The sequence below is a fragment of the Brachionichthys hirsutus genome, chromosome 1, assembly GCF_040956055.1.
Source record: "Brachionichthys hirsutus isolate HB-005 chromosome 1, CSIRO-AGI_Bhir_v1, whole genome shotgun sequence".
Classification (NCBI taxonomy): Eukaryota; Metazoa; Chordata; class Actinopteri; order Lophiiformes; family Brachionichthyidae; genus Brachionichthys; species Brachionichthys hirsutus.
Window position 1 is genome coordinate 8,179,936 of NC_090897.1, and position 12,449 is coordinate 8,192,384.

Sequence of the window (12,449 nt, forward strand, 5' to 3'; positions counted from 1 at the left end):
CCTCAATGTAACATTTTGTTTTCCGGGAATGATTTTATTGTTTAATGGGGTTGAACACAACAACGGCTAGATTCAGACCAAAGATGGAAGACCACATAGTAGCGCACACACACCTACTTTCATCTAATGATGAAATGACGAAATGCTGTTGTAGGAAATGTCTACACTTGGAGACATTCTGAGAATGACTGTGACACCCCAACCTCCCCTTTTAAAGGGGGTCTTCTTTGAAGGCCTCTCTTCATTTACCAGGATGCAGATCTCTTCAGACATTATCAAGCAAAGGATACAAGGAACATCTATCAATTCTATTGCAACCGGCTTTTAAGGAGTCCAATTTATAAACAAACAAGTATGAAACAGAAAAACCAAACAAAAAAACAAAAAAACCAACAAGTGGCATTACTGCGATTTCATTTCTGGAGGAATACAATCCGGGATTATGTTATTCTAATGAAAAGTTGCCTCGCCAATTGGGCAAAGAAAGCGTGCATCTTGAATATTTTGCATTGCCAGCTACACTTTGTAACAGATGGGTGATGATTCTTTGAATCAAACCTGACACTGTGAAATTAGTAGTTATTGAAGCATCGTGCCACTTTAAATACAATGTATTTTTATTATTTTGTGTGAAAGCCGTGACTTTTTCAAGATTAAAATAAGGAAGGGGCAGCTTTTTATCATGAGTACAACAGGTAACACATTTTAAGATTTGGTATTTGCTGACTCGTCTCCGACCTGCCATTCTTGCCCTCTCTCTCTCTCTCTCTCTCGCTCTCTCAACCCAGCCGGCCAGACAGATGGCCGTCCACCACGAGCCTAGGTTCTGTCAAAGGTTTCTGCCCGTTAAAGGGAAGTTTTTCCTTGCCTCCATTGCTCTTGTGGGTCAAGTTGGGTTCTGTGTTTCCCTGCAGGTCTTTCCCTGCTAATCCTGTAATTGACTTGAGATGACTTTATGTTGTGATCTGGCGCTATATAAATAAACCTGAATTGAATTGAATTGAATTGCTAAAGTTTAAGTTCATATTCAACATAATACTAAATGTACCATGTGGTAGCAAAATAAATGTAGCCCGAGTACATGAACTATTTTGATGAATATGAAAAATATTGATAGAATATGAAAAATGGAAAAACTCTAACTCCTTTAGTTTAAAACAAATTGGTGAATTAATACCCTCAACAATCAGAATGATTTAATTGATTGAATCTCTGCATTTATAGAAAGAAACTGGATCAGATGAGGACCGCTCCGATAACGGTCAGCTGGTCTGCTCAGGATAAATTAGTTCGCCTCAGATTAGAGGCGAGATAAATACCACACAGAGTTCTAGTAGCAGACACATCTCGACATCAACTGTTCAGACCTCTATGGTCAAATAACTGCTAAGAAATGACTACTAAGGAAAATCTACAAGCAGAAGAGATTTATTTGGGCCAAGAAACACGAGAAATGTACGTCAGTGGAAATCTGGTTTGATTTGGTCTGATTACTCCAAAGTTGAGTCATTTGGTTCCGCCCATTGTGTCTTTGTTCAGCACCTCTGGGATCTCCTCTAAAACTATTGGAGAACCGTTCCAGGTGACTACCTCATAAAGCTCATCGAGAGAAGGCCATGAGTGTGCAATGCAGCCATCAAAGCAGAAGGTGGCTATTTTGACAAATATAAAATATAAAACATGTTTTGTTATTTCACTTTTTTGTTTAGAATCTATAATGTAAACAACCATGAAAATAAAGCATTAATAAGAAGAGATATACCTCTGACACACACACACACACACACACACACACTCATCTGTGGGTGATACTATACCTGGGAATGGACTGTAGATGAGTCAGTAAGGTCGGTTGGCATCCTTTGGCCGCTTTAGCTGCACCTTCAGCCTCTTCATTCCTATCTGGAAGCCATTCATGGCCTGGATAGCGGCTTGAGCACTGGACGGGTTATCAAAACTCACAAATCCTGAGACAATAGGCCAAAATGAGAAGGATGGGGTGGATAAAAATGGGAAAATGAAATATGAGCAACACACGAGGAGAGTAGAATGGGCAGATATGAGAAATAAAGGTTTGAGGGAGATGGAATACACAGAAAAATTGGGAAAATGAAAGAGAATGACGGGAGAAAAGAACTATTTTTAATACTCAACAATGACACAACAATAGGCCATTGTTTTCCCCTTTTCAGCAGATTAATTGAAAATATTTGACTTGAAGAGATTACATACAATACCACAAAGGCTAATAGCACAGATGTTACAAATCAAACGAAGAAGAGCTATTAGAAACTGTGAGTGTGAGGAACAAGAAAGAAGAAAACGTGAAAAGGTGAGAGAAAAAGAGTCTCGTGTTCTGTGTGAATTTTCCGATCAAACAGTGGTGGCTAAAAGTTTTTAGCCACATCAGAATGGCAGGGCTGCACGCATGCGAGTAGTTTCTTGTATGTGTTTGACTGAGCATGTATCTGAGTAAACATTACAGTGTATGGGGGTTGCAGCGAGCTAGGAGCAAGGTGTGTAGGACGGAGGTGCCTGCTACTCTGAGTTATCACCTGGGTGTCGAGGCGGAATGAGCCCACAGCTTTCCACACTGGGACCCCTTGCCCGCTCTTATCAGACACCTCTGTGATTGACGGCCCGAATTTTCCGCCTGCCAACTGATTTGATCAGACCGCTATGGGTCCAATTTAATTTGGGGGGAGAGGGCAGGCTTTTGTCAGTGCGGGTGAGATAAGGCTGCTGCTTTTACAAACCCTTTAAACAAACTGAGCAGGGAAGGGCTGTCAGTTGGCAGTGATTCCCGTTACAATCCCCCCCCCCCCCCCCCCCACACACACACATGCATATACTATCCCTGACTTTAACAAATCTCCATACATCACATTTACATCCACATGTCAAAATAGGTGATAGGATGCTGGGGGGGTCAAAGTATAGGACAGGACAGAGACAGCTTTGCCCTAAGTGTTAGAATTCTTAAACATTAAAATCAATAAAAAATGAAGTAGAAAAGCACTGGGAGAGCGCAAGCCCCTGCCAAGGCACAATTATAAACATGTATATATAAATAATCATGAACAAACATTAGAAATTGTTCTTGGTATCTTTATACACCAACCATGAAAAGTAAGTGAATCAGGGTTGATGTGTATTTTTAACAGATTTTTTAATCTATACATTGGGTTTTCAATGTAAAAAATAAATAAATAAATCCTGACCTCATTCTGCATCAGATCCAGAAGACATTTTGCATGATATTGTTTTTAACACACTAAACACTTCACATTTATTATTTATGTACAAAACAAATAAACAGAACCTTGTGGAACCCCATACTTTACATCCAGTAATTCTGATTTTACCTGATTAATTTGTACATACTGTTTTCTATTATTCAATAAATAACTCCTTACCCGATCTCTTGTGAGATTTGTTATCATATTCTATTTCATATAAATTGCATGTTTTTATGTATTTTTCCTTCACATCTACAGATCAGCATTTTTTCTCCTTATATTAGGTGGGTGTGTGTCATCCCATTCTCTGAAGACCTTTTCAAATTTCTTTTTTTTAATAAATCCAGCTAATTCCACTTTAAAAGGTAAGCTTTGATCACTTCAAAAAGTCAATATTGAGTGACTAATTGCAGGGGATTAAGACTAATGCTGTATCCATAGAGTCCCACAATGCATTAAGCACGGCCTTATATCTCTTCGACACCTAATGTCTATATAGTGCTCACATGTGCCTTATGTATCTTCCATTACTTCTAAATACACTATGATAAGTATGGCAGCCTTTCTGTCATCATGTTTAATTGTTTTCAGTTGAAATATAACCTGAATTGTTTAATATCATATTGTTACATCTACATTTCAGCACAATGCAAATGCATATATTAAACCAAACACGTATATATACACGGTATATACTGACAGAGATATATTACTCAAAAGCCTACACCCAATCCTGGTCTGAACAGACGTCCTGTTTAACATGCTTTGAGACCTCCTACAGTGACCTTTTCATCCTATTCAAATGTTAAGCCTTCTGTGTCAACATTCATCTCGAAGAGTGATGTCTGCTTATCTCCTCTCGAAATCCCAAAATGCACTGTTCCCATCATGCAGCATTGACAATAAGCCACGTATCTAAAAGTAAAATAAGTTTGCTGGTTTCTATTGAAACTAACGGTAATCTGCAGAGGTGAGCAATTTGGTCGAAGTACATAATTGTATTATAAGTTAGAAGCCATAATGTGCAATTTTCAAAACTAAACTATAGTAGCTAGGTTAACCTTTATACCATTAAAATGTCAAGTCTGTATTTGGTGTATTAATGATTAATTTATGACAGTTTTGATGTGAAATTGCAGTTTGTAGATTCTGATTATAATGTTTGTGCTATTCAAATTTCAGTGAGACATTAAAACGTCTGTTGGCTAAATGCTGTGTGCAGAATGGATTGCTTCATGTTGCAGATATGACTAATTGAGTTGGCTTTCTCAATTTGTTGTTTGGATATATAGTTGTGTCTGTCATCACAGTGATATAACTGGGAGAAATAAGTGCATTTTCACACCAGTTACTGCAAGGCCAAATTTTCACAATGAAATATACTTCAATCAATCCAACCTTCCAATCTGTATACTACTCTATGTATAAATATGCATCGATCTACACATGTACATGAGTATCCAGTAAACTGCTTGTGTTTTTTAAGATGAAGTGTTCCAAGATCTGAGTGGCCTCATAAGTTACCCCCCTAATGTGCATCATCTTCTGCCTAATTTATCGCTGTCTTACAAAGGTGCCCATGGGCCTTGGCGGCAAAAGGACAGAGAAATGAAGAGAGAGAATAGAAATCACACAACATAATCATGGGTTCAATTGTTGTTCTTCTGCTAAGATCTTAATTACCAGCTTTGGAAAATAAGCTGGTGAGGCTGATGAGGTCACTGCCCCTTTGTCCTTCCCCCTTGTTGACTGACGAATAGTGATAGCAAGAGACACATGTTTAGATGAGAACACACAAAGGCTCGAGAGAACAAGAGAGATGGTGCTGAGATGGACGGAATGGAGACAGACAAGGGAATGGAAGAAGAGACAGTCTTATAGATATGGCATGATGAAGAGAACCTGAAAGAAAGCCAATGCTGCGAGTCTCTGTCTCTCTCTCTGCCTGTCTGTCTGTCTCGTGGGGTTTGCTGTCCAACTGAATCAACAGCAAGCTCCACACCGGTCTATTATTATCTCTTTAAGCCCGTGGATTCCACCTGCACCGCCTCCACCCCGATGAACTGGTTTGCTGCGTGGGAGGTGAGAGAACGGGAGGGGGGGGTGTGGCGGGATGCTGCTGGGTTGCCCGGCTGGATGACTGGTACACTGCTTCTCTTGTGGGAGAAGGAGGCTGAGAATAGCAGAAAAGAGGAGATGCATACTGATTCTATTTGGAATGGTGTGATAGAGAGGGCGATGAATAGATGTGTGGAGAAAATGTCAATTGTAGATGACGAGATGTTTGGACAGAACGCTAAGAGTTTCAAGTTGGCTTTGGCCTGTGTGATTTTTTAGGCAATTACAATATATTGTTTAGCACCACCATCTTGTTAGACATGAGCATGTTCAGCCATAAAGCATGCCTTCTTGGCTCTGGTCATTTCAAATGAATGTTCTTCTTCTTCCCTTTGCCATAACGTTTTGACTCACCAAAACATTTGCTCTGATTGGTTGCTCGGTCCACAAAAACTTTGGCAGAGATGACATTGCCAAAAGGCAGGAACATTTGCATGAGCTCTGCATCTCCAAACTCCTGGGGCAGGTGATAAATAAACAGGTTGCAACCTTCTGGTCCTGGTGATGAGAGACAACAGGGTGGGGGTTACATGGCAGCATAAACATCAGATTCCCAGAGAGACAGAGACTGAGCATAATCGCATTGAAAAATGACTCAATAAAGACAATAGGGCAATAAATCCCAAAGGCATAAAAATGCAGTTATGATTATGTCACCTATAGAACTATTATTAGTTGAATTAAACCTGTTTATTGTGGCATGTGTGAAAAAGACACGCTCATTAGTGGATTGAATCCTCCCTTAAAAGCTAATTTGCATAATACTTGTCTTGATAGGCGGAACGTTAAAAACTTATATTACAGTTAAGTATGACTATTGTCCGAGAAAATGCAAATAGCCACAGAGAAGCAGCAATAAATAGAATGTGAGAGAGGCAGTGTTCAAGGCAAAACTGTTTCTTTGTAGACGTTACGAGTTAGAATTAAGGGTTTGTAGTTGCACCTCTGACCTGGTAGTGACGGGGCAAGTCAGCGGTAGGACATGACAGGGGTGTGACATTTTGATGACGTATTATGGGTGCAATTCACCAGCGAATGAATTGAAATGCTCCGAGTAGCAGTTGAAGGAAAAAAAAAAATGCCTTCAAATGTTCAGTCCCCTGAGGACAAGATAAGACCAGCAACACTGGAGCAGTGTGACGTGACCATTGTTTTGTTCAGTCTAAACAAACAAAGTCAGAAAAAATGCATTCATATAAAGGGTGATAGAAAATGGGAAAGTAGGAGAAAAAGGGCAAGATAGACAGGAGGAGGAGGCAAAGCATAAGCCAAGTCTTTGTCCCAATTACTGTGACAGTCCTCCTGACAGCAGAACTGTCACCCAATCTCTCTCCATCGCACCACACTCAACCACCAGCTATTGTACAGGCCAATCTGGGTAAAGAGAGGAATGAACTTGAGAGAGGCAGAGCAAACTACTCATATACAGATAGTAAGAGAGAGAGAGAGATGTGATGGTCTCTGGAGCTAGCTTTCCAGTTAGACTCCTCTCCTGTCTCATTGCTCAGGGCGATAGCGTGAAGCGATGAGGCCGAGGCTGATGAGAAGGTTGATAAGAGGGCTGCAGATGTGACTGGCTGTAGTGCTGCTCTGCCTTACTGACACACAAACACACACACACATGCATGCACACACACAAAGACTGAGAGGTAATTTTAAGAGTTATGTGTGTGTATATACTGTATAACAATGCAAGATGACACATCTGTAGAAGCATGTTTGTATGCCATTCTTATGTTGTCCCTTAAGGTAAAGTGAGAAAGCTACTTATATATGAGAATAAGTTTGTGTCTGTACAGTACATTATTCAAACTATTTTTAAAAAGTTTCAAAAATACATTTACTTTCCATCCAAGCAATGTTTGAAACACTCCCTCTCACAGGATTGGATGTTTGTACCGCTCTATTCTGTCTCAAATGATCACATAGCTGAACAGGTGAGACTGACGAGTGATCAAAAAGAGTGATTTACGCTAACTGTATAGTATCCTATACTTTATTGCATCCGATGGTGAATGATACACTAGAAACAGTACTAAATGACTATGCATGCAGCTAATTAATCTGATGAATATTTATAACCACTTAAACACATTGTAATGGACTGATTCAGCAGTCCAACACTACGAGTTTGAATTAGTGCAGTTTTTGAATAATGACAGAGAAACTTTCCATCTCACTGCTAATGTTCTTCTCTTTAAATGGGGAGCCTTTTTCTTACATTTTCCCCAGCCGGATCCTTCCCTCCCTCGCTAATTCAAAGCAGTGCAGCTACATTAGAATGGGAACATGGCAATTATCACCTTTTATCTTGGGTGGGCGCTTGCTCTTTCTTACCTTCCCTCTGTTGCTGGGGAATGATGGTTGGTTGCTGGGGGAACGCTTGGCTGATTGGCGCATAGGCGGCAGGGTAGGCTGCTGTTGCAAACAGAGAACTAGAGTGGAATTTCTCACATCTCCATTTTCATATTTAACAGAACCAGACTCAAATACTTGTCCAGTTCTTCATTTTCTTCCTTCAGACATTGTAGAAATACAATGCATTATGAGTGTGAGCCTGGGCTTGCTTGACTGTGGATTAGCAACCAATGAATATAGTGAAAGGGGAGAGCCAGACAAACAAAGAAAGAGAGGGAGACTTAAATCATGTTCATGAGAGCTGATGTCATCCAGAAAGCAGTGGTTATGAGGGGGCTATGCCATCTCTCTTGTAGGAGGCTACGGCAAGTTCAGATCCTCAGCTCTTTAGGATTTTTCTTTTTTCCTTTTTGAGTGTATAATCGACTCAACTCAAAATCCCTTTGCAATCCTAATGTAAAGCAGCCTAATCCGGGAGGAAATTGGCTGGTCCGGCTATCTCAACCTGTAATAGTGCCTACTCATGTGACAAACAGAAAGAGAGAAGGGAGAGGCAAAGGGACAGATGGAGGAAGTGAGAGAGTGGAGGAGATAAGAGAGACGGATTACCTGCGTAGTGTTGGACACCAGCGTAAGCCTGTTGGAGAGGGTCGGTCACCGTTGGACTCTGTGCTGCAGAGAGAAAGAAAGCGAAAGAGGTGGCAGACAGTAAGACAAAGAAAGGATGGGGAATGGTCAAGACGAATGCAAAGAAAGATACAGAGAAAGTGTTAAAAAAAGAGAGAGAGAAGTTGGCTGAGCTGCAGAGTGTCATCAGGGTATAAGATTATAGTTGGAGAAATTTAGCTCGTTTCTTCAAAATGTCTGTTTGCCCCAGATGTTTGTATCAAATATTAACAACATGCCAAACAAAGCACTTTGTAGTTCATTAGAACTGCAGCTGCCTTTTGCATAATGTAGAAACGGGAAATATGCATCCGTCAATTCTTCAAGAATCGGCCAGAAGCCGAGGAAGGGCTGAGACACACACAATTACCCATAATGGACTGATGGATAAACTGATGGATTCGGCATGATACTATGGCTGGCTGCTATGAAATATGCCAAAGTCACTGTTGACCCTCAGAAAAACATGCAGTGGAGAGAAAATGGCTCTTTACAGCTTTCAAGCAGCACCATGTAATGCGTCAGAGCTGAAATGTTGAGCTTCTATTTCGGTGATCAGATAATGTTATTTTCAGAGGAATAAAAGCATGATAAAGCAATGTAAACCCTCCCGACTTAAGGTTAAATGTACCCAATTACCTCACCGACCACCAAGTACACCGTTACCTCTGCTTTTGCTGCTTAATATTTACTAGTACATTATCCAAGCCTTCTACTACCATCCCCATATTTTATGTTGTCAAAACTTAGGAGTAATCACTGTCCTTGTGTACTTTTCTTTTTTTTTTTTTTTTTTTTTTACAAAAAAGATACACAGAGCACAGAATTATGAGGGCACTTGCATATGCACTGTTTGAAATTGATTCATCTATTTTCAAATGGGATATTAACCTTTAGAGGTGCACGTCATGTTGAATAATGATGGGCTCACCTGGATAAGGATGAATTCCATTGGTGTAAATGGGCTCAGAGGTGTGTTGACCATTGCTTTGAGGTGGAAGGGCACTGAATCCATTGACACCGATGGGGGCAGCTATGCTGGGGACAGCTGTGGCAGAGATACCTGGCGGTGTGCTGGTGCCTGTAAATACAGAGTGATATGGAGACATTAGGGTGCATGTGTCACATGCACACTCAAAATAGAGGTAAATAAGAATATTTGGAACCCTACAGATGTAGTACAATACAACAGGCACATAATGAGCTAACAATGACGCACAATGGAGGCTAGTTTAGTGCAAATTGTGCAATTTAGTTAGAAGTAAGAGTACAGTTATTAAACGAAGAGCCAAGGTAGCATGCTTGGCGCATTGGAAATATCCATCCAAAATTAACATAACATCATAACGCATGTTTGAAGGTCCAAAAAGCAGCGATATGAAATTGACTTACAAGAAACTGTACCAAAACCTTCAATATATAATGGCTACATGGAGCTGTGGCTCTTTCACTAACTGCCCTTCCTCCTTGTAACATAGCCTGTCACCTTCTCCATGCCCTTTTGCACTGATGGACATTTATTATTTGTATAATACAAGTGAAAGACATTTAAATCATGTGGGATTATATTTGATAGGGATTACCTGGTACATGTTGGATTTGTGGATTTACAAATGCCAGGTGTAGCATCAAGCCACTTTATTTAGTACATTTGCAATGACCCTGTCCATGTGACAATGGGCAAAAAAGATGGTTCAGACCTAGGTCCAGGATTATCACAAACACATCTTTACTCTTATATTGCACAAGCCAAGGACTCTGCATCCAAAGTCAATGAATTGGCGGTGTTCCTAGAAAACACACACCGTCACAAAGACACGGAGGGAGAGAGCAACAGAATGAGTGGGAACTATAATGTGGCTGCCAATAAGTGTCAAGACATTCTATATGTCTTCAAACATTACTCCATCACAATAATATGACTCTGCTTCCCTTAATTCTGTACTGACAATGAATGCTTCTTTGAAAATGGGGCCAGCATCTTAAAAAAACATATCAAGGGTAAAAGCAGAGAGGCCTTGAATGAATGTATTACTACTGCATATAATTTTTGCTAATGATGAAAATGTTTCAAGGCAATGGAGATAGGCCTTGCATGTGTGTGTGTGTGTGCACACGCGTGTGTCTGAATGCACTCTGTTATTATGAAGTGCTTATTAGCATATACCTGAGGATGGTGTCATGGGAGTCGCCACCAGGCCGTTGACATTGAAAGCTGCCATTTGCTGCATTTGCGCGGCAGCAATGGCTGCCATGGGGTTCAGGTAGGACCCTTGTGTTGCTGCCATCAGGGCTGCTTGCTGTTGCATCATCTGCTGTTGGATTAAAGAGCAACGGGGAGAGGCAAATGGCGAGATGGATTGAGGATAAGACAGACGGGAAAGGAGGTTGAAATAGCCGCAGGACCAGAGCATGTTTACTCTCACTTCTCTGTTTGTTTGGCCCATGCCTAGTTTTTGAACAGGGTGGTCTGTGTTACCCTGCAGCCTTGTTTCCCAGCTACTTTATGCCACGTTTCCCTGGTGTTCTTTATACTGACACAATATAGAGGGTACGAGATTAGTTTAGCAAACCTTGTGAGACAAAAAAAAAGTGGATTTCGTGGTAGAGTTAATGACGCGACTGTGCATGAGTGGACGATTTCTCAGGGTGACTTGTTACAGTAGTGTGTAAAAGTAGCTTCTAACTTGTGCTGTTATGGTCACCATGAAAAAAGGGGTGGGGTGTAAAGGTTGTCAGTAATCTGGGTTAGGATTAAGTGTAAATTCACAGACCATATTAGATAATGTTGATTATAATGAAATGTTGAAAATAATGTTTACAGTTTACATTGTACATTTTTTAAATTAAAACCAGGCTGAGCCAACATGATGATCAGTGTCACTGGACACATGACAAATGCATAAAAAGACGTAGAGTATAAGTAGTACTGCAACATTTACGATAAAAATAAATGTCTAGATTGTAACAGCTATTTCGTAGCATGAATGGCGGAACGGGTAATTCGCCGGGACAGGAACATGCAGAGTTGTAGAGATCAAGAGACCAACACCGCAAATCACAACAGATTAATTAATTAATTTTTAAAGCTCACCGTCTCCTCCACCGCCGGGCTGAGACTTACAGCATGAGAGTAGGCGCCATAGGCCCCAAACTGGATGGTCATTGGACTGAATATGCCGAGTTGGCCTGCCATCTGGTGCATCCTGCGCAGGGTCCTCTCCTTATCAGTGTCTGCAAACTTCACCACCAGACTGGATGATGCACCCTAGACAGAAAATCACTTACAAGATTAGAAAAATAATATATAATAATACAAAATAAAAGTGAAACTGCTCATCCCATCATTACTGGTGTCCTGTCAGACACCCACGGTTACAGTTTTGCGCACAAACAAAAACCTTACGTTGTAATTTTGCAGGCTGTTTCCAGGAGACTGCAAACTTTTGATAACAGGCTCCATTGTGGAATCTTTTGAAAACCACACCATACCGTTGTCATGTAGTTGGCCTAACTGCAAATCCATTTAAAATGAAGCTAACACAAGTTACACATGTTAAATGGTTCTTTTCACCCTCATGGACATACTCAGATGGCAAACAGCCTATCATGGAATGCCATCCGATGCTGTATGCGCTGGATAATCTTTTGGATGTATTAATGTTCTTTACGTGTGTGTATAGATTTAAATAACACTATGATGTTGTTCTTTGGTATTGATTTTGAAAAGTTACACCTCCAACTTTTGTCTTGGCATTAGATTCTAATTGATAATGAATCTACGCACTAGATTCATTATAGAATCATCCATCAGTTTTGGAGATTCATTTCTCTGAAGATTGTTTTGAAAACACAAAGAAAAAAACAAAGTTTTAAATAATACAAAATAAAATAGGTACACTTTGCTCAGAGTTCTTTGATTCTCAAATGAGGTACAACCAGACTTGATGTGATCAACGACATGTAATCACTTCCCACTCCTCTGGAATGGGGATCATTTGCAGCATCAAGCACGTGTGGCTGAATCCTGAGAAACCTTCCCAAAGATAAAGTCCGATGATTGTTTGA

General features: G+C 40.4%; 1 protein-coding gene across 1 annotated transcript in view; it reads right to left on the minus strand.

The window, feature by feature from the left end:
• Positions 1–1,839: 1,839 nt before the first annotated feature.
• Positions 1,840–12,449, minus strand: part of celf6 (CUGBP Elav-like family member 6) — a 104,428-nt gene continuing 93,818 nt past the window's right edge. The window contains exons 6-12 of the mRNA XM_068752562.1: positions 11,476–11,649; positions 10,549–10,696; positions 9,313–9,462; positions 8,325–8,387; positions 7,695–7,775; positions 5,712–5,855; positions 1,840–1,967 (exon numbers count right to left, since the gene is read on the minus strand). Coding sequence (XP_068608663.1) covers positions 1,840–1,967; positions 5,712–5,855; positions 7,695–7,775; positions 8,325–8,387; positions 9,313–9,462; positions 10,549–10,696; positions 11,476–11,649 — 888 coding nt within the window. The remainder of the gene's footprint in view (positions 1,968–5,711; positions 5,856–7,694; positions 7,776–8,324; positions 8,388–9,312; positions 9,463–10,548; positions 10,697–11,475; positions 11,650–12,449) is intronic.